At 40.1% G+C, this 23508-nt stretch overlaps 2 protein-coding genes across 2 annotated transcripts in view; one reads left to right on the top strand and one right to left on the bottom strand.

Annotated features, from left to right (window-relative positions):
- Positions 1-23508, bottom strand: part of NKAIN3 (sodium/potassium transporting ATPase interacting 3) — a 283429-nt gene that overhangs the window by 10623 nt on the left and 249298 nt on the right. Inside the window, exon 5 of the mRNA XM_029923289.1 lies at positions 23053-23113. Within this exon, the coding sequence (XP_029779149.1) occupies positions 23053-23113 (61 nt within the window). The remainder of the gene's footprint in view (positions 1-23052; positions 23114-23508) is intronic.
- LOC115279423 (tubulin alpha chain-like) lies at positions 1642-12648 on the top strand. The gene is made up of 3 exons (XM_029923994.1): positions 1642-1776; positions 3475-3528; positions 11869-12648. Exons 1-3 carry the CDS (start codon positions 1642-1644, stop codon positions 12556-12558), a joined length of 879 nt encoding a protein of 292 aa, XP_029779854.1. The 3' UTR covers positions 12559-12648.

The following is a 23508-nucleotide window of genomic DNA, read 5'->3' as shown; positions in this document are numbered from 1 at the left end:
GATCATAAAACAAATAATTTATCCTTAATATTTACTTAACTGAATTACCATACCATTTAAAGTAACATCATATATTTTAGCTTAGACAGAATGAATATTTAAAAGCCTTACTTTAATTCTATGAATTGAATTTAAAAAATCAAACCATATTTGAAAACAAACCAATTGGTTTTCTGCTGAAAACATCTGAGAAACTGATAATATGTTGGTATTTTGGCTCCTTGGGAAATTCTTCCACTACTGGAGAGAGCCCATCACCTCAACCTCTGGGTGCCTTCTATGACCCTCTCTAGCAGCTATGGGCCGGTGCCTCCCTCCAGCACTTCACCTCCACGGGCACTGAAAGGAATTAGCTGTCTCTGTTACTCTTGCCCAACACCTACCTTTGTAACCGCAGATTGATCTGCAGGCTGTCCTTGAAAGAAAGGTCCTAGTTACAATGTATCTTTAAAGGTTTGGGGAAAAGACAGGGGTAGTGGTGGTGGTTTTCTTACACACTTAAATATATATTAATAGAATTCTACTCATTGCTCTTGCATCTCACACATCTTGAGGACACTCTGGTAGACCCTTGAGGTACTGTCAGTTCACCTATCCTAGGTTATCCTAATACAGTTGCTAATGATAATATTTCATTTGAAAAGCAAAAAATCTAGGACAGAGCCTAAGCCAGACAGGATGACAGGACAACCTGTGTAAATGGAGGCTGTTTCAACCAAACTAGGACACGTGGTCATCCCAGTGGACCCTTTCTCTGCATATCCGAATTCTAGTGTGAGGTACAGTTTTCTAATCTCTAAACTTAAATATTACATATTGGCAAAATTCAAATTACTGAGCTTCCAGAACTAGATAAGAGTACCAAAACATGTAACTATTAAGGAAGAATCGTTGAAAAGTAGGTAAGTAAGAAACTGAAAACATCAAGAATCCTTTATGGATAAAATGCAACAACATAGCTTTTTGGCAACAGTAGCCTACAAGTCCTTGAGATGATGATGTTCCTTTATAAAATATTAGTTTTTTATGGATATACCAGCACTTGCCTTTTGCCAGAGTGGGAAGATAGGTCAAGTAAAGGAGTAAATTGGAGCATAAATTGAAGGTGAGTTCATAGATTCTTTATAAAAAATTATTTTAATGTTTATTTATTTTTGAGGGGAGGAGGGACATAGAAAGAGGGAGACAAAGAATCTGAAGCAGGCTCCAGGCTCTGAGCTGTCCACACAGAGCCTGATGCGGGGCTCGAACTCACAAGCAGTGAGATGGTGACCTGAGCTGAAGCCGGATGCTTAACCAAATGAGCAACCCAGGTGCCCCAAGACTATGGATTCTTAAAGCTTATTTTTTTTTCCCCTAATGATGTCAAATGCTTTTTAAAAAAAAGTGACATTTTTAAAAAAGATGACCTAACAAAAGATTTGAAGGCAATTCAGTAGGAAAGACCTTTGACTTTTAAGTTCTTAATAAGGGAGTCATAATATATGATTCAGAGAGCAAAGCAACTATGCATTCTAAAATTCACTTTAATGAGAGAGATGTAAGAAGATGGTTAATAAAGGACTTTCTCCAGGAAAAATAAGATGAATTTCAACAAAACACGAGAAGGAACAAAAAAGGTGAAGACAGACTTTCAGAGGTATGGGAAAAGAGGATTCGAAAGAAAACATCCATGAAATCTGTGGTTATTCTGGTGAGAACACCATGTGGGGATCTTCGGCAGAAGAGTGGCCATGGAAGGGTCTGGAAAGACAGAAGGAAGAACGGGGAAACAAGGTGGGGAGTGTTGGGGGAACCACTTGTTGGGTGACCTGAAGGACAATTAAGTTGAATTCTCTCTACTCTGTATAATTAAAGTAATTAAAGTCTTGAAATGTAGAACAAGGACTCAACACAATTAAGTGTTGGCAGCAGGTGACCAGAAAAGCCAGCTTTCTTCACGCATTCTCGGAAGCTGAGGTGTTACTATCAAAGGTCCCACAGGGAGAGCCTGCAGCCAGGAAACCCGTTGTTTGCAGCCCTTTCAAACGTGTTTCCTGTGCCAACTTCCATCAGCACTGCCGCGCAAGTTCTTGGAAGAAATCATGTTACTTGTAACCGAATATCTTTGTGGTTACTTTAGCCATCCCATATCCCTGAGGAGGATTCTCGTTGACCTGAAGGAATTACAAAACTCCTCTAGATTTCAAGCGACATCTCACTGTACGGCTACAGAATTATTTTCCACTTGGAACAGGTATACAACCAATTGCAAGTTTTCTATTTGACTACAGGGAAATTGTTGTCATAAATGAAGTTTCTGATAATTAACTCAGGGCTTCTGACTCAATTCCTCACTAGTCGGACCTGACTCGCTTGATACACCTAAAGTAGCACATTTGTATAAATATACGCCTAAGACAACGCCATTTCCAGTGAGGCTCAGGCTATCGGTTATGTCCCAGGCTTAACTTATGCACCAAGTGGGGCGCCCGGGTGGCTCAGTTGGTTAAGCATCCAAATTTGGCTCAGGTCATGATCTCATGGTTCGTGGGTTTGAGCCCTGCATCAGGCTTTGTGCTGACAATTTAGAGCCTGGAGCCTGCTTTGGGTTCTGTGTCTCCCTCTCTGTCCCTCCTACACTCAAGCTCTCTGTCTCTCTCTCAAAATAAATAACATTTAAAAATTTTTAACTATTTATTACTAGTTGTTTTAATTAGTAATTTTTCTAATAATTTTAACTAGTAATTTTACCAAGTAATTACCAGAATGTAGGTGTTTGGTTTCTGGGCCAGCTAAGGGGCGTGCTGCTTTGTCCCTGAATTGAGAAACACGAGCCCCTGTTACATTGCTCAGGGAGATGAAGACTCAGGAAGATGAGGCGCGATTAATTCTTCTGCGCTGGCTTCCTGGGCTATCATTGTTCCTGCTCCTTAGGTATCAGACTCTTCTGATAAGCATTGATTTTACAAGTTGCCAGCAATCATATCTTAAAGAAGCATTTAAGGCCTTACAGAACTCCAGTGTCTGAGAGGACCGCCCTGTGGTTTACTTGTTCTGTGAGGCGAATTCATAAGAGGAAAGCCTGGGTGGACGCTGGACATCCGCGGAGTTCACGCGGATAAGATTTTCCAGCGCCCCGCAGATAATGAGGACTTTTAGGGAAAGGCCAGTTATTTCGAAGGCCGCTGGCAACTAAAGTCTGCCTGTGCTCCTAGGGAATGAGCTGCTGGGCAGCATCGCTGATTTGCTGTCACCTCCTGTCGGAAAAACCCGAGCCTGCAGAGAGCACGTTGTGCTGGGCCCCGGGAACGGGGTGGCGCCCAAAACACTGTGGGTGCCCCGAGGGGGTGGCTGGGGCTGTGCCGCCTCCTGCCCAAAATATGAACCTTAAGAGCTCTTCCAGCAGACAGATGACACCCCAGTGCAAGCTTGATAGCTATTCATTGTTCTCTTCATGGTGCAGGAAGTTTAAAATTTCTTGAAACCTTTCAGAAAGCACACTTTACTCAAAACGAGAAGCGCACGGGACCACTGAGAAACTCAAGGGTAAGTCAGCTCCAGGCCAGGAGAGCGGAGTCCTCCGTCCTAGAGGCGGCGCTGTCCAGAGCAGACCGTTTTTACCTCTTCCCGCCTGGAAATAGCAGGGGAGAAACTGGGGGGTCTGGAAGCAACCCCCTGTCCGCGCAGGACTTCCAACTCCTCGATGTCCTAGGGAGGGGGAGGGGAAGCAATAAGAGACCAGGAGTCTTCAGCTGGAGAACGCATGCCTTGGGCAGATGTAGGGACTCACAAACGGTGTGTAGTTTCAGGTGGTCCTTCCAAGAAACTTCATTCCAAAATTTACACGTCCTGAGAAAGCACCTGTGGCCATTCTGGTTTCCTTGGTTCCCTCAACCTCCTCCATAATTGTCTTCTTTCCACTTTCAATGAAACGTATTTATTTCCGCCATCGGGAATCAATCTTGGTACACTGTCTGGAGGGTTTCATACTCCAGGTCATTAAACAAAATGGCAGTTTTAATTTCACATGATGATGGGGTAATAGTGACTAATAACAATGGTTCTAAGCTTTTGCTTTCAAAAAGTTTTGTAATAAATCATAGTACTTTAACAATAATTTTTGGTACGAGATCACTGCGTACTTTTTAACATATATCTCAGGCATTTGACCTATAATTTCACTCCTCTCCCCCTTCCTTCCTCCCTGCTTTATTTTCTCGGTGGTACTTATTACTATTTGCCATGCTATATTCTGTTTTAATTAAAAAAATCTTATTTGTTGTCTGACTTGCTCATTACAATTTAAGGTTTATGGGATAAGAATTTTGTCTGATATCTTGTCTGATTTTGTTCACTGTTTTAGCCTCAGTACCTAAAACAGGGCCTGGTGTGAGGTATGTCTTCAAAAACACTTGGGGAAGGAAGGAATTAAAAGAAGTGAGTGACATTGCTGTAATTTAATTCCTTCCATTCTCATACTTTTTTCTGTAAACAAGGTTTCTAAAATTACAGCACTAGCACCAAATACTGAAAGTGCCTGAGGTATTCTGTCTCCTCCTAGCAGTAACTAATATTCACCCGTGAATACATGAATTAATTGAAAAAAAACCACTCCATCATTTCATTAAGAGGTACTTTTCCATTAAATGTTTCATTTTATGTTTAAGTTTTTCTTCGGATAGGGTTATAGTTGGGTATCAACATTACTGAGCAAATGTAAATGTATCATGCATATTGATGAGTATTTTGATGAATACATTTGTGTTTGCTCAGTCATGTTGGTAGCCAATAACTGTTAGTAAAACCTCATCCAAAGACAGACTTTGACACTTAAAATCTGGTTACAGGAAAAAATTAAGTTTTTATTTATAGGAATAAGTCTAAAACAATCTGCAAGTCCTTTACACTGTACAACAATACATATGGAAAGAAAAATTAAAGGTGTCCTAAACAAATGGAAGATTAGAAAACATTCATGGATTGTAAAACTCAAAGATACCAATGTGTTAATCTATGGTTTCAAAGAGAACTCAATAAAACTTTCAGCAGTTTAATGAAGATGCTGATTCTAAACTGTATATGAAAAGGCAGAGATTCAAGATGAATGAAGACAATCTTAAGGATAAACCATGAAATGTCCTAATTTGGGGTTTAAGATTGATAACTGGACTATACAAATTAAGAACTTTGATTCCTCAGAAGATAGCATCCATTAAAATAAAATTTTAATCTATAAATAAGTTTTCATCATAGAGATGTATGATAGAATAAGAAAAAAATTAGGAATAAACATATTACATTAGGACAGAATTCTATGGGTCAAGTGGAATGGAGGTACACGTTCCAAAAGGCACTGGAACAATTTAAAATTCCAACTGTTAATTAAAGCTTATTTAGGTACTTTTAAAATGGATGATTATGGTATTACATTGTAACATGTCAATTTATCTAAGCTGGAATTTCCTGAATTCCCCTTTCTCTATGGTTCTGAGTTAGACTTAGCTACCAGAGACTTTTGTGTGAGATACGGAAGACCTAGGGAAGGAGAAGTTACTGGGCTCAGGAAGTTGATCCAGAGTCCCGGGCTCCACTGTGGCTGACAGCCCAGACAAGACCTGATTGACGCACTGGGATCACCGCCCAGTTCAGTGGATGTCTGGCCCTGCCCCTCACAGCAGCCTTGACCTCAGAGTCAGTGCTGGGAGGACAGCCCTCCTGGAGCTCATATCTGATGTTCCTGAGAAATCACAGAAATGGCTGAGTTTTCTTGGCGGTGCCTACCATAAGGAAGAAATGCTAAGTCTGGTTTTGTGACAATAAGGAAAGTCACATTTTTGTCACATCGTTTTGGGTAGAAGAATAAGTGTGTTTCTGTAATTTTGTAGTATTTGAATTGCATCTAGAATTCTGTTATTCTAATGATAAGTTTTGCATATTGAGTGTCCTGTGCTAAATAAAAGAAGACAATTGATTTGGAGCAAGATCATTGGGTGTGTTACATTTTATATGACTCCTTGTATCCACTTAAATTTTAATAGGCTAACCCATTATTTTCCTCCACAGCGTGCAAGTAATTTATATTCTCACTCAATATTTAAATATGAATGTTCTGGTTTTAATCTAGTTAGTGAGCAATGTCTCTTTCTTCACCTAATTATGAAGAATTTATTCGTTATCCTTGTTGGAAGGAAAAGCACAATTGCATGTTGGAAAGCATAGGAACTTGGCACTTGAAATACCTAGCTCAAACATAAGTTCTACTTCTTACAGGTTAGCAGTGAGTTGGGGAAATTTCAGTAACTTCATCTATAAAATAAGAACAAATGACCACCTCAGTGCAGTTGCCCTGGACGAGATAATGGCTAGGGAGGGCTGGCATGAGAAATCATGTGGCAAATATGGATATTATTTGCATATTTATCTTATTCTCCTGATACATTCCCATCAACTATTGATTTCTGATATTCCCAAAGCTTGTGTAGCTTAAGATAACAATGATTTGTGAGAATTCTAACATTCTCTTTCCCCTACTCTCCAGAAGAATGCCGAGAAACTTGCATTGGATTTTGGGTGTAGCTTGATTTTCTCTTATTTGGAAAGAGTAGCTACTTTGGGGGAGGGAAAATTCCTTTGTCTGCCATGCTTTCAAGTCTGAGGTTTCACCTTCTATGAGCATTTTTTTTTTTAATGCTGGAAAAGTTAAGCTTCCTCACATAAAGACATGGTCCAAGAAAGGAAATAATGCTCAGTGGAAGTAGAATTTGTGGAGTTGACTGCTGTGGGGGCATAGCTCTCCCTGTCTCCAGCGCTGGTGGTAAGTGGTCCGGGAGTGTGATCTGGTGCACAGGACCCACCCAGTGCACACGTGACCATCCGCATCCCCATTTGTTTGGCTTTTGACTGGCATTGCTTTTATTCTCTACTCCATTTCCCCCACAGCAGCACACACCCTGAGGGGAGATCTCTCTCTTTTTTTCTTGGTATTTCAAATCACTCCGTGGGATTCTTTGTAGATAATAGATCTACAAATTGCAAAATGCACAAAGTGACTTTTTCCTAATGGTTTCAGTCTTATTCCTTTAGATGCAGCAATAGGCTTATTCTAGTTATTCTGCAAGGATCCCAGGGCCCATCTGTAGTATTTTATCTTTGCATCTTCTGTAAGGGAACTTGGTGGCAGTGTCCCCACAGGGTGCTTTGATAATAACCATCTACTACTGCAGCTCTCTCCTCTCTCTGAGTTGCAAGAGTTGTATCATCTTTGTAAAGATGCCTGTAACATATCCACTTTTACTGTCCTTCCCCCTCAACACACACACACACACACACACACACACACACACACACACTTTTTATAGTTTTGTTTTTCCCATATTTTGAAAGGAAGTAGATAATTTTTTTTCCTTTCTTACTTTAGACTCCATCTTTAACGGGACATTTTCTACTCTTTTTAAGTTACTCAGCTCTTTCAAAGCCACTCAGAGGGCGCTCTGTTTCGCTATCAGAGATTATTATTACCCCTTCAGTTAATCTTCATCAGGAGCTCAGTAATTGGACAGAATGGCTACACTGTTCTCAACCACAGTCTGGCTCTCCTGAAGGCCCTTTCAAAGTTTTTGTGATTTTCAAATACTCTCTGTTCAGAATCACTGGTGGCCTAAGGCCTCCATGGCACTATACTGCTGGGCTCATTCAGAGGAATGTTTTGCTCTAGGGAAAACAAGATGAAAAAGAATCCTGAAAACACAGTTCTTTTTATTTTTATTTGGCTGCCTTTCCAGCTTCTGCTGTTCTCCTGGGTCCGGATCTCTGGAATCAGATGTTCCCATAATCAGTGCTGATGGTTGTTTCCCCTTGAAAATTTTCTAGGAGTAGATAATATTTTAATAATGGAATAATGAATTTCTAAAATCTCTTTGGGGTCAGTAAAGCAGAATGGAATGACTGAGAGGAAAACTAATGCTAAAAATTGGAAGGACTAAAAATAGTTCTAAGAATTTGTCTCAGCAGTTATAACTTTTTCCCAGGTAATTAATATTTTTATTAGTTACCCAGTTTCTTCCCAAGTCTATATTTACCATTTTCCTTTAAATCCCCAATCAAGGGGCGCCTGGGTGGCTCTGTCAGTTAAGCGTCCAACACTGGCTCAGGTCATAATCTTGCAGTTTGTGAGTTCGGGCCCCACCATCGGGCTCTGTGCTGACAACTCAGAGCCTGGAGCCTGCTTCAGATTCTGTCTCTCAAAAATGAATAAATGCTAAAAAATTAAAAAAATAAATCTAGCCAATCAAATCACAATACCTGTTGACTTTGATGTCGTCTAGAATTCTTTTTTATTGTCTATGTCTACAATTTTGGACATTTTTTCTTTAATGTTATTATTTTTTAATGGCTTCTATTATTACTTTTGGTTCTCCTTGTTCCAAGACAGTCTCTATTTTAAAAATGCCATTTATTCTGAGATCTCTCTTATAAATCCTTTTCTCTTTCTTTGAATTACTGTTCAAATAAAATTGAATCTGATCATATTCATCCCAAGATTAAATCCATTTATTGACCCACATCAACCATCAGAGCATCTCAACTGGTATGATCTGAGTAGGTACAGATGTCACAAGTTAACTCTTTCCTCATTCCCTGGTGAGTGTGCATATGCATGTGCGTGTGCATGCATGTGTGTGTGTGTGTGCGCGTGTGCGTGTGTACAGTTTGGAGTATCTTGCCTTCTGGGCCAGTCATTTCTTGCTGAAAGAATAGTAATTTGTTTGCTACAGAGTGCCTTACAAGGTTTTCCTTATGAGTGCCAAAATACAAAATACAAAATAAAACAGAATCCAGGGTCCCTCAAAGCTGACCCTACCATTCACTTGGTGAACTGAACATCCCCAATCACTTATCACTTCTTGAGTAATTCATTCTTTTCCCAGGCCTTCTTGAATATTCTATGGTTGTTCCAAGCTTTTTGGCATGTTTTATCCAATATTTAAAATGCATTTTCTTTGTGCCCTTCCTGGTGCTGTAATATTCTTCATATAAGACTATGTTCACATTCTCTGAGCCATGCTTGGTGTCCTGAGACACAATGAGTCTCTGTTTTTTTTTTTTTCTGTGCATGCAGTTCACTTTATCCAGATAGTTATCTGCAGTTAACTCTTCTGTAATTATTTACATGCATGGCTCATTTATTGGAACATAAAATCTCTTAGAAAGGAACCAAGTCTTATTCATCTATGTATCTTTGTGGCCTAACACACGGAAGTCTTTCAATAACTGTTTCTTGAATTAATCAATCAGTAAAGAATTAGCTATTTCACCTTATTTATTTAAGCTTTAAAATTAAACAATAGTAGTCTGGACTATAAATACTTTTGTATCTTGACAGGTCAGCGACCTGGGAACAAGAAGAAATATGAGAGAGTTGCAGAATCCAATAAAACACATTTCAGTGTCTACAAGGATTGGCAACCTACCTAGAATATAAAATGAACACAGAATTCTACCAGGTGGTATGGTTGGAAGAGGTACATGGAGAAGTACATGGAGTGTCTATTGAGTCACGTGGAAAGACATTAAAATGTTTAAAGAATTTGTGAATCTAAAGTCAATCAAAAAGATAGCCTTAATAGGAGTAGTCTTCTGTCTACTGAAATCTAATGTCATGAGTCCTAGTGTTGTGGGATGCTAAGCTAATCACATTTAAAGGTTATGGAATGAGGTCTCCTCTTGTTCTACCAACTATTGAAGAAAACGCCCACTAAATCCATTATTGGAATTTAGGTCCTGCTTGGCAACTGAAAGTCTCTCAGCATGTAGCAAAATTCAAATTGTTTGAGATACTTATTTATTGGAGAAATGCATTTCCAATACTAGGAGTTGACTAGAGAGAGCAAAAGAAGCTATTGCAAGGTTTTAAAACCCTTTTATTAAGTTTAGATTAGAATATTGTAATCATTGGGATAGTTGGTGTTTATTGGTATGTAAAATCTTTGATTCTTAACATAATCAGGCAGATCATGTTAAGTCTGGCAGAATCACCCTGTAAAACCCATCCAAATTTTGAAGTGGGTAATTAATTTTACACTTGTGAGTTTTGGTTGAAAAACATGGGAAAACCTTATTAAATTTGTGTGATATTTAAGAAAATTTGAGAGTCAATATATGCATAGGCTTATTTTATTTTATTAGATTTGCTGGAATAGTTTAAAAGCTAGTGAGTGTTTTGTTTGGAAGTCGATTTGAAGGACTTCAAAAGAATGACAATTACAAAAAAGAATGATAATTACAATGGATTCATGAATGCAGGTTAAGTATGTAAGGCGCTTTAGTTTAAATTACAAATGGAACAAATCATTTAAAGGAATTTAGACTACCAAACTTAAGTAGATCAAATAGTAATTAAAGTCCAGTGGAATATTATTTAGCCTTACACAAAAATTAAATTCTGATACATGTTATGATATGGATAGACCTTGAAAACATTATGGTAAATGAAATAAGTCAGACACAAAAAGACAAATACTGTAAGATTTCATGTATATGAGGTACCTAGACTAGGTAAATACACAGAGACAGAAAGTAAATAGGTAAATACATGGAGGCAGAATAGAGGTTATCAGAGGCTGGAAGGAGACGGAGATGAAGACTTATTATTTATGGGGACAGAGCTCCTCTTGATAAGATGAAAAAGTTCTGGAAATTGGTATTGGTGATGGTTGTACACATTGTGAATGTACTTAATACTACTTAATTGTACACTTAACTGCGTACAAATGGTTAATTTTATATTATGTATACTTTACCACTCTAAAAATAAATAAAAGTAATTCCCCCAAAAGTCATTATTAAGGTTTAGTAGATTTATAAATAAAATAGTGAAAGTTCTATGTAGCCTTCAGAGTTTAAGAAAAACCAGTTTTCAAAAACGTTGTTACCTTTGTAAACAGCACAGTGATTTTAAACCCTGAATTGATATAAATACAATTTGCTGAAAATTTTCCCTCATGGATGTCAGAAAACGTACAGTGACAAAATCCTGAAGAAACTTTGGCTTTCACCTATTTTTTTGCATCTTTGTTATCTCAGAAAGACAACACAGTATGACACCTTTGTTTTCCTTAAATAACCAAAAAAATACCCAGGTTTAATTTACTTTTCCAAATAAACATGGAGGTGAATAAATAGAAAATGAGGCAAATATGGAACAAAGAAAAGAAAACAAAACTTAAGTCCAAGGTGTGTGTCATTTTTCTCCCATCATGTAAAAAAATGGAATGCTTTTCATCATTTCCATAAAGCTTTCCCACTTGACACAGGGCTTACAACTAAGTCCTTGGTACAATCTGCCTTTTAATTCACTTGTCTTTTGAGAATTACCAGGCCGGGGAAGTCCTATTGCCTTCTGACCTTCTAGAGCATCCAAAACAAAGCTCGTCTTGAAGTCTAGGCCTTTGTTTCAGTCGGAGGCCTCTTCGACCTATGCACTTGCCATTCCTTCTGCCAGGAATGCTCTCCTCCTGGCCACTCCCTCGCAGGTTCCTTCTTATCCGTATCCTTTATCTTTTCCTTATCCTTAAGTTCTTCTTCAGCTCCTCCAGAGACCTTCCCAGGCACATAGGAGGCATGGGCACATTGTAGAATACCCAAGTTAGTCTACATTCCCTTTGGTGGCAGAATTCCTGTCTGTTTGTACTTCAGGGTCTCCACCTCTGGGAACCTTCCCTGACCACAGTGCCTCATGCCTCAAAGGCACTGATCACCCTGTCCTCAATTTGCTTGACCAACACTCCGCAAACCAATGACTTGGTGACCTACGTGCCTTCAACACTGTAGCTCCACCGTTTCACAAATATGACTTCCAAAGCTTCTGTGCTTGTCTTCATCTAATAGGTAGAAAGGGGAAAAGCGTGGAGATCCACATGTAGAAGCTGTTTAGGGGCCAGGCCTAGAAGTGGGCATACCTCTTCTGTCCACGTGGACTTGACGGAATTCCAGATCAACCTGGTCCCCTACCATCGCATCCACTTCCCCCTGGCCACCTACGCCCCAGTCATCTCGGCCGAGAAGGCCTACCACGAGCAGCTGTCTGTGGCCGAGATCACCAATGCCTGTTTCGAGCCAGCCAACCAGATGGTCAAGCGTGACCCTCGGCATGGCAAGTACATGGCCTGCTGCATGTTGTACAGGGGGGACGTGGTCCCGAAAGATGTCAATGCAGCCGTCGCCACCATCAAGACCAAGTGCACCATCCAGTTTGTGGATTGGTGCCCGACTGGATTTAAGGTGGGCATCAACTACCAGCCCCCCACTGTCGTCCCTGAAGGGGACCTGGCCAAGGTGCAGCGGGCCGTGTGCATGCTGAGCAACACTACCACGATTGCCGAGGCCTGGGCCCGCCTGGACCATAAGTTTGACCTCATGTATGCAAAGCGAGCCTTTGTGCACTGGTACGTGGGGGAAGGCATGGAGGAAGGGGAGTTCTCCGAGGCCTGGGAGAACCTGGCAGCTCTGGAGAAAGATTATGAAGAGGTGGGTGTGGATTCCGTGGAAGCAGAGGCTGAAGAAGGGGAAGAATACTGAATGAGTGCATCTGGCAACCATGCCTTTGTATCACCCCCATTATAACATTACATGATATATTTACCTTTTAAAGTTTCTGTATTGAAAAAAAAAAATTTCATGGGACACCTAACTGCAGACAGGCTGGGAAAAGCAGTCCAGCTATATACCAGGAGAAGAACCAACAAATGGGGACAGTGAGTAGCTGGCCAGTTTCTCGCAACAGCTTGTCCATAGCTATGACAAAATTTGTGAAGGTGCTATGCAATGAGTAAGGGTTGGGGAATGTTACAGGCTTTGCAGTTGATTGAACTACATGTGGCAAAGAAAGCTGTTCTCTGGATACGCCATTCTCTCTAAGCTAGACTGTGTGTTTTTGCAATCAGAGAGAGAGAGAGAGAGAGAGAGAGAGAGAGAGAGAGAGAGAGAGAGAGACAAGGAGATCCTGTTTCCTTTCTATGAGAAAAAGTGTGGACAAATTAAAAGACTGGCTAGGTATAATTTAGAATTAATTTACTTTGCATCTCATACAACTCAGAAGGAGAAACAAATTCTTTTACTTCTCCCCTACTTTATTTTCATGCTGGCATCCAAGTTATACAAACACTCTCAAATACCTCACTTAGATTCCAGTTCCAAACATTGCTCCCGGAAGGAACAGTAAATTACTTTTTTCTTAGTCAACAAAGTACTTAGTAAAAGCACATGAAGATGAGTGCTCCTCTTATACCTTTTATTGTTGGTTACTTGTATGACATTTCTTTAAAGGAATTATAAAATCAGATTTCCATTAAATATTTCATCCAAGAATATAGCTCCTGAGAATATTATGTGCCATTTTGTTATCTAAAAGGAATAAACATCTGTTTTATTGTTTGGTCTTTCTTCAAAATGCTTCTGTTTTATTGTCTGATCTTATTTAAAATGTTTCCGTGCTAACAGTGAGAGTATAAGCTGTTTACTAGGGATGGCAAATTAACATTTTAAGGACTTAATGAGAAGTCATCACGTCAAAACTAGCTAGGGCAAGTACTCAAAATTTGTTACCTGTATCTGTGTCGGCAATCGGCGTAATTTGCATAGGATATTCAAAATAATTTTTAATTGGCAAAACGAGTGCTGCTCAAGAGATGGACTTGCCTGGCAAAACTCAAGAGATAGGAAAGCCAGAAGAGAAAATTTTCAAGGAGGGAGCAGTCAACAGTGACCAAAGCCATTAATTATAATGAAGCGTGAGGAGATCTAAGTGAATTTGACAATTACGAGGTCATTGCTGGCCTCTGAGTGAGCATTTTCAGTAATAATGTAGGACAGAAGGCCTGACAGCAGCGGTCTGACAGTGACTAGGAGGTGAGAACGTGAACTGTAAGTCTGGACTACTTTGTAGGAAAGTCTGAATGTGGAGGGAAGAAGTATGAGGCATGAGGAAGCTAGCTGTGTATACCAGGTGGGGAGTCGGGGTAATTGTTGCTTTGTTTTTTATTTTAATGATGTGATTTTATTCATAAGCTGAGGAAAAAGATCCAGTGGGAGGGGAAACTGGACAGGGAGAAGGGAAAAAAAAAGGGAGTTATTAATGGGGGTGGGAGGGGAGGGTGAGAAAGAGAGAGAGAGAAAGAAAATAATTAACGCAGCAAAGTGCCTAATATGTGGGAGGGAATGAAGCCTTCTTTTTCTGTCAGGAAGAAGATAATCTGTCCTGGAAGAAGACAGTCTGGATGGGAGAGAGACTCCAGGAACTTGTAGGGGCTCCTGCCTACTGGCTTTCATTTTCTTTGTGACAGAGGCTTAGTGCTGAGGGTGTGGGGCAGAGGCAGCCAAGGGTGCTGGGAATCACATCACCTCTCTGGGCTTCATTTCCTTATCCCCACAGTGATGGAGGGGGGGGGAGCTCTAACACTGCAGTTTTAAGGGAACAAGAGAAGATGCGGACCCGGGAAGCGCCAGAGCCCTGCTCACAGGCGACAGTTTGGAATTGCACTAGGACCAGGGGATGTGGCCGTTCTTCTCTGTAATGTGAGGGCAGCGTAGAACAGATATAGAGAGAGGAGGGATCAATGTACAATGGATACTGGAGCCCCTGAGTGGCTCAGTCCTCTTAAGCATCTGACTTCGGCTCAGGTCAAGATCTCTTGGTCAGAGATTGAGCCCCGCATCAGGCCCTGTGCTGAACATAGAGCCTGCTTGGAGTTCTTTATCTCTCCCTCTGTCCCTGTCCCACTAGCACATGTGTGCTCTCTCTCTCTCTCGTTCTCTCATTCTCTCTCTTAATAAATAAACATTTAAAAACAAAATGTCAGAGTACTGTCAGTTGTTCTTCCCCCTAGGCTCCTAAGTTTTTCCACTAATAATCCAGAATAAAACCATTGCACAGGATCTACATACAATCTTTACAACCCATTTTATCTCACTGGGCATTTAGGACTCCATGAAGGTGTGGATTTTTTTTTTTAAATTTCTTACTCTGCTCCCTTATAATCACATCTGGTTCCTAAACCCCTAATCTTCCATTCCGTACCATCCAGATGGCAGATCCTGGATTCTTCCTTCTCAGCTTAAGGGCATCCCGCACACAGCAGGCTGCTGGGCAACAGCGAGAAGCTGGAGGCCCCCACGCGTCCGACACAGGCATGTAGGGAGATGGGATTGTGCCTTCCCAAGCAAGACAGGCATATGTGCAGTGGGCTTGCTTTAAGGGGTGTGGCTGATGCTTCAAACTCCATCCACGATTAATCTGAGGCAGAGCGATCAGGATGTTTTCAACAGCTGCTGATACTCACCATTTGTAAATGAATGTAAAAAATAGGATGCACTTGATTGCACCTTGAGATACCCCAGAGTCAGGGGCATCTTCCATAGAGCTGTAGTGTTAGACCTCAGAGTGCCTATGGGATCCCCTAAGAGGTGATTTGAGTTGTTGGTGTGAACAGAGCTAGATATTGGCAGAGTTAGGACTGCCTTCATTTAATTTCTAACATCCAGTTTCAAGTGGAAACATGGAACATTAGAACTCCCTCTAGGGCAATATGAGTTCTTTGCTTGCTGGTGTCAACTTTCTGAGACATAGCCAATGGAAATTTTCAGGGAATATAAGTGCATGAACCATCTATACTTTATTGTGAATTAATCAGATTTTATCTATTGTGCAGGGAATAGGAAATTTAAATTCTCATAACATGTGAGGAAAAACATATGAAAGATAATGTAAAGACATGGGGGTGTGTACAACAAATATTCGTATGACACATATACACTGGTTTCCTGTGGTTTTCCAGATACTAAACCAGATCTTGGGATCCTAGGGTACGTAAGCCATGATCCCCATTGACAAGTGGGGAATACAGCTAATTAAGAAATAAGTTGAATGCAGACTCAGAGATGTGCTTAGGGTCCACTGAAGCATGGGAAAGAAAGTGTCTTCGGGAAGAATGTGAATAAAACATGTGAGGGCTGTTAGTTACTTGAAGGGTGGTGACCATGTCTCATTTGGTGACTGATTGCATGTGGGAAGTCAGGAAAATGTGAAGGAGTATGCCCAACTTTTTAGCTTGTGTGAGTAGTGGTCATTCATGCCCGTTCTCCCCTATCTCTGCCAATGGAAATCCCAACCATCCTCTGAGTCCATTTGTTCATACAGTTATTCATTCAACATTCACTCATTATCTATTATGTAGAGTGTCTATTATGCTGGGAAATGGGCTATGTCTTGGGGATATCATGACTGAAAAATTCTGGTTATGTTAAATGTTTCCAAAGGAGAATTATACTGTGCAATGGAAGCATCTAACAATGTACCACAGGTGTCCCCATCTAGCCTGGGGAGTGGGAAAGGGAAATGGCCAAATTTGGGAAGAGATAGTCATGCTGAGATTTGCCAATGTGTGTAGGTTAGTAAGTCAATAGAAGGAGGAGGCCTCTTTGAAAGAATCTGGTGGATTTAGGGCAACAGAGGTGGCTAGCGATGAGGAGACTAGAAAATGTGGCTGTAGCTAGTCCCCAGTTAGGCTGAATTACAAAAGTCTTGGTCTAGTGTAATAGGCAACAGTCTAGGCTCTACTTCATGATGTGTTTAGTACTGACTTTGGAGCTGATTGTAGTAAAAAGGTTTCTCTATCTTGCCCCTGTGGAGAGTTTTTACTTGATTCACTGGTTTGGATATTTGGGTGTTTATGATTTTCTTCTTGAAAGATACTGCTTTTATTTCCAACTTTATTGAGGTATAGCTGACTAATTGTGATACATTTAAAGTTTCAACATGGTGATTATACACACACACACACACACACACACACACACACACACACGCACATTGTGAAAGGATTACCATCACTGAGTCATTACAGAGGGAGACAGTCTTGATAACCTACCCAAGGACTGGAATTCTGTCTCTGAACCACAGCATTGTACTTAGGACCTTATTCCATGTACCTGACCTTCCCATGTGTAGTGCTAGTTGAGGTCACCACCGTAGTGGGCCCAACTTTCTGATCGTGAGTCTATTCCCTTGGCCAGATTTTGTAGTTGAATTCACTCTGTGAGTCCATCTACCTTCCAAATCCCTGTTCCCTCTGTGGTATCTTGTCCAGGAATGACTAACTCAAGCTCTTACATTGAGGGGGTATAGTGGAGGTTTAATCCATCTCCTTGGATCTTGACCTTCAAAATTACTAAAAATACATCCAATTTTGTTAAAGAGAGGCAGAACCATCATTTGCCAAACATAAATATTTGTAAATGCATCAGGAATCTCACTAATTCTAAATTCTAAACATAAGGCAGCATCACTTCATCAAAATTGAGAATCTTGGGTTTTAAAATCGATCTTAAAAAATGAGTTGGGGGGGCGCCAGGGTGGCTCAGTTGGTTAAGCATCCAGCTTCGGCTCAGGTCATGATCTCGCGGTTTGTGGATTCGAGCCCCGCATCGGGCTCTGTGCTGACAGCTAGCTCAGCGCCTGGAGCCTGTTTCAAATTCTGTATCTCCCTCTTTCTCTGATCCACTGCTGCTCATGCTGTCTCTCAAATGTAAAGAAAAACCATTTAAAAATTTAAAAAATGAGTTGGTAGGCCAAGAGAATTTAACAATGTAAATTCATCTATCATTTCTTTATTGGATGCTATGTGCAAAGCATTCTTTAGGCTCTAGGATTAAATCAGAGAATAAAATAAAAATCCTGACCTCACAGATCTTCTATTCTTGTAGGAAGATCAGTTAGTTATTTGGTAGCTATTTAACAAAGTCTGCTCATCAAATTAGGGGAGCTGCTTCAGACTCAGATCTAAACTGTGGTGAGGTTAGTTAGATACAACTCACCAGATTCTCGATGGCTTATTGGACAAATGCTCTGACTCCTTTGAAATGCTGGTCATGACTACGGGATCATTCCTGAGTCTCCATCTTGGACTTACCAAATTCTCCTGCCCCTCCACCTCAGATGTGTATATATTGCAAGACTCACAAGACAATGGACAGTTTTGTATTCTGAGGATCATCCAGGCCTCTGATGTTTTCTCTTCTTCCTCGGGTGCCTGAACTTTGGGTCACTCTCTTTCTCTAAGGCTTCTGCAAACATTACAAAGCCGGGAAGGGAAACTGAGAGATTAACATTCAAACTACTCAACTGTACACCCATTAGCTTCTTTAGTAAATTCATAGAAGGAGACAGGGGTTGTGAAAATAAATAAAGGAAACCTCTTTTAAAATGGAGCTGGGAGAGGGGCACTTGTGGGGAAGAGCACTGGGTGTTATATGGAAACCAACTTGGTAATAAACTATTAATAAAAAATAAATAAATAAAAAAATGGAGCTGGGAAGTTCTGAAGGGGAAGCTCTCATGCACATACTGGGGTGTCTAACCAGTGGGAAGAAGGAAGATAAGAATGATCTTGATAGGGAGGACATTTTTTTTCTTTTATAGTTTATTGTCAAGTTGGTTTCCATATAACACCCAGTACTCATCCTCACAAGTGCCCTCCTCCATGCCCATCACCCCCCTTCCCCTCTCCCACTCCACATCAGCCCTCAGTTTGTTCTCAGGATTCAAGAGTCTCTCATGGTTCACCTCCCTCCCTCTCCCCAACTATTTTCCCCTCTTCTCCTCCCCCATGGTCCTCTGTTAAGTTTCTCCTGTTCCACTTATGAGTGAAAACATATGGTATCTGTTCTTCTCTGCCTGACTTATTTTGCTTAGCATGACACCCTCAAGGTCCATCCATGTTGCTATGAATGGCCAGATTTCATTCTTTCTCATCGCCATGTAGTACTCCATTGTATATATAAACCACATCTTCTTGATCCATTCATCAGGTGATGGACATTTAGGCTCTTTCCATGATTTGGCTATTGTTGAAAGTGACGCTATGAACATTGGGGTATATGTACCCCTATACATCAGTACTTTTGTATCCCTTGGGTAAATCCCTAGCAGTGGTATTGCTGGGTCTTAGGAGAGTTCTACTGTTCCTTTTTTGAGGAACCTCCACACTTTTCTTAAGTGACTGCACCAGTTTACATTTCCACCAACAGTGTAGGAGGGTGCCCGTCTCTCCACACCCTCGCCAGCATCTATAGTCTCTTGATTTGTTCATTTTAGCCACTCTGACTGGTGTGAGGTGGTATCTCAGTGTGGTTTTGATTTGTATTTCCCTGATGATGAGTGACGCTGAGCATCATTTCATGTGTCTGTTGGCCATCTGGATGTAGGGAGGACAGGTTCACATAGGAATTTCATCTTCCACTTTTAAGAAAAAGAAGGAAGGTCCTCCCTGCCCCAGCAACAACGTACTAACCACCACTTATAGCCAATGAGAAATGCTTTTTCTTTGTTCTTTTCCAATGAGCTTTTGTTTAAAATAATCCTCCCTAATCTCCTCTTTTAACGTAGTAACAGCTGACTTTCCCTTTGTCTCTTGTGGTTCCCCATTGCTTGCTTGTCCCAAACTACAATTCCGCTCTTACCAAAGAAACAAATTTTGCTGATAATAGACTATTTTAAAGATAGATAGGGTTATTTATTTCCACTTCACATCAGTGCTATGCTAATATCACTCTCTTCTTAACAGGAATTTATGGGCAGACAGGCAAATATATGAACACTACCCTGCAGGAAGCCTCAAGGACAGTAGAGGAATGGAATATTTTCCAAGAGTCGTGCTTCCTTCCCCAAAAGTATAGTAGCAAGGGTCGAATGGTTGCATAAAGGGTTATTTTGAGATTTTCAATGTAAATTATTAAAGCCACATCTGGGGGGATTCATGGTTTTTCAAAAACTAACTCTTAGTGTTTTCAATATACTTTCTTCCACTATTCAATATCTACAACCCAGACCGGCCTTTGTGAGACTACACAGATGTCCAGCTGCAATTCACAACCTAATAGCAGAGGCAGTCATGCTACGAACAGATCCTCTGAAGAAGTCTGGTGATATTTATACAAGTTAATACTATTTTTCAGCATCTCTTGCCTTGCCTCCACACTTCCTGGAATTACAAACATTCCTTTTCACAAGTGTGACAGGACAGTAACAAGCCTACAAGTTCATTTTCAGCAGTAGATGACTCACAAACAAGATGTCGACAGGTTTTTATGATTACAGATTCCAAATATCCCGGTCTCACAAAAGGGTTCATAGAGATTGACAGATAATACAAAAAAGAAATAAAAATGAAACAAGAGATATAAATGGGCTTTTTCACTGGAATGAATGATGGGCAGTTCTGACCCCATTAAACAACATTCTTCCTTTTAAGAGATTTTTATTTCATTGTCTTTGACCCACAGTCAGAGTCCTTATAAGAGATACAGTTAGCAGAAGAGACTGAGAGGTAACTAAGAAGATGGGTGGCTGGAAATAAATGTTTCCACAAGCATTTATTACCCTTCAGGAATGTCCATCAGCTGAAATGTTAGTCTCATAGAACCACTTAGGCAGTGCAGAGGAGAGAAGCGGTTAGCTGTTATTAATTTTTAAGGCTAGCTGACAGCTTTCAGTCCAAGAACAAAGCTTAACTTTGCACTCTGAATAATGCAGAAATTTTCATTAGTTAGAATAGGAACTGAAATGATAAATGATACATTGTCTGCCAAAATACTGCGACATTGCATTATATATGTGCAGTCACCTCTCAGAATGAGCTTTCCAGAAGTATACTTAGACAGATTGGAAAGCTACCAGTATTGTGTTTTTACTCTACATTTAGATTTTGGAAAAACAAATCAAAAGACACATCTTTCTGACTGTGGGTTGGTAATGTCATATCCAAAGGGCAGTTCATTACTGCACCTAAATGCTAAGTGTTGGCACAAATTGTACTAGTCTATGAGATCATTGCAATTGGTTTCCAGACATTTCTTTTTGCTCGCATCTGCTTTCTGAAGACTCTGGGACAATTTAATTACAATTGCACTTTTGATTTCTCCTTCTTTCAATAAAAAATGTAAAATTACACTCACTTGAGAACTATCAGCCTAAAAGGTTTGTGATTGCTTTTTCCTGTCATCTTCCTCCAGTAGATCATCATGTCAAGTCAGCCTAGGGCATATTTATTTTGTTTTAAGTGCCCAAGACTTTTTCTGGCTCTAAGGTTTGTTTGACTTGATGGTAACACTACATACTGCATGTAACTACTATATCTGGATGTCTCTCGAAAACTTCATGTATGGAACTAATATCAAACACTAGAATTAAACCATTAATAGAACAGGCTTCTAGCAGCTGCTTGAATGCCCGTTTGATGGGCATTAAAACAGCTGAGTCAGAGATTTCTATAGAGAAACTTAAGCTAATAAAAGACACCAACGTCAGTGAGACTACAGTATCTGCCAGCTGCAATACAATCCATATCCACCGACATTATTGCTTTAAAAGAGGCTGATAGAAGGTCAAAATCGTTTACCCAATTTAGACGAACCTTTTCTTTTACGTGTCATTTTGTATTTCCAAGTTTTGCTTCAAATCACAAGTGTCAAGGAAAAGTCCTTTATGTATTTATTCTAATAGATGAAAGACTATTGATTAATCTACCTTTTCTCACACAATAAGGTAGCGTTAGCATCATTCGAGAGCCTCCAACCAGTTTGGTGAGGAGGACAAGAAACAGGCTTTGATACCTACTTAAACATACTTTCTACAGGATTCAGCTGGGATTTATCAGTCAGTGTATCATTTTTTTTTTGGAAAATTTTTGGAGCATTTATTGTAACAATTTCCCTTAGGTCTCCATTGCAGTTAAAACTGTTCAGGCTCGGCCGGTTGTTTTTGGAGGTGAAGTCTGTCTTTGGAGGTGAAGCTGTGAGTTGGAAGCCCGCTGCTGGTTTTCTGTGCATTAACCTTGTCAGACTGTGGGGCTGCCAATGGAACTCCTGAAAATACACTTTCTGAAGTTAGCCTCATAGGGAGAAGGGGTGTCATTACAATAGCACTTTTGAAACGTGGGAAACTTTCTGGTTTATCTAGTGTTTAAAAAAATTCTCTAAGCCAGCATAAAAGATATGATACAGTATGTTCACACATTTTCACCACCTGAGAGTTTAATCTCAGGGTCTAATATTTTTTTCCAGTTGGTTAAATAAATCATCGTTGTCAACCAGATACCAGGTCATCTACTGTAACCGAATCTATTTGGCAGGACCCCTTCGGAGTTGTGTTCTAGAAAGAAGTTATCATGGTTAGCTGGACTCTCACCCTCATTTTTTTTAAAGGGTCAACTTTATAACCCAGACTGTGATGGTTACCTGTGATGATGCAGCTGAATCTTTGAGATGGGTGGGTGTGATTTGTTTATCTAATAATGATTTATTTTAAAAAATAAACTAAAATTTTCTTTGGTATTGCATGAGCTCATGACAGCTGTGCCAGGAATTGCCTTACGTTGGCAAGCACTTGATAAAGGCCAGTTGTTGGCATATATGGCTAAATACTCACCCACCTAACTTCAGGTCATATGTATCTTTTATTTCTTTGGCGGTTTTCGGCTGAAACATGACTCCTTAGCTTTTGAGCATCCCATTAATTATTTTTCAGCATTTATTCTTTCAACTTGGGGTGTTTTTTTCCATATCTCACCTTGAAAGTTGTCATTTTTAGCTTTTGTGGAGCATTTTATAAAATTATATTCATATACTTCTTGCTAGAATATATTGTATTGATGTTATTGCTATCAGTCAGATTTCAAAATTCTGTAGCTAGCATACTTACAATTGACAATGGATAAAATGATCCCTGGTATTCTATTCAACATTGTCTTTAGATCTCTGAAGTAAAGTTGCTAAGACATGATCTGACAGCCATCTGTAGGCTTCCAGTCTCTGGGCATCCTCACACACAGCTTGGCTTGAGGGATTCAGTACCGATGCCTGTGTGTAGTTCAGTTTGCAAGCACTAGATTATACTTTTGCCATGCTGCATTGTACCATTTTAAATTCCAAAGACAAAAGCTGTCCCAGCCCTGTAATGATTAGCTTTGGAAGCTATATCTCATCCAGAATAAACCCACAGGCAGCTATCATAGTACTTACAGGTGTCCTCTTCTTCCATGAAAATACTGATCACATAACAGGCATACACAAAACCAACCAACTGCAAAAGAGAAGAAAGAATACTTTAAGAATTTATTGATTTATTAAAATTTTCTTTGGTATTACGTGCCAAATGTCCAGAATTGAAGAACCTATATCATCCAATAAATAAAGATAAAGAATGTGTAGTTAAGAATGTCAATGAATCTGTAATATGAAGAAATCTTGCTTTTATTTTTAAATTTTTTTAAATTTATAATAGTTTATTGTCAAATTTGTTTCCATATAACACCCAGTGCCTCTCCCCACAAGTGCCCCCCTCCATGACCATCATACCCTTCCCTCTCTCCCCCTCCCCCTTCAGTCCTCAGTTTGTTTTCAGTAGTCAATAGTCTCTCATGATTTGTGTCCCTCGCTCTCCCCAACTCTCTTTCCCCCTTCCCCTCCCTATGGTCC

The sequence above is a fragment of the Suricata suricatta genome, chromosome 15 (genome assembly GCF_006229205.1).
Source record: "Suricata suricatta isolate VVHF042 chromosome 15, meerkat_22Aug2017_6uvM2_HiC, whole genome shotgun sequence".
NCBI classification, from domain to species: domain Eukaryota; kingdom Metazoa; phylum Chordata; class Mammalia; order Carnivora; family Herpestidae; genus Suricata; species Suricata suricatta.
Note: the sequence above shows the minus strand (reverse complement) of the source record. Positions and strands in the feature narration are given on the sequence as shown.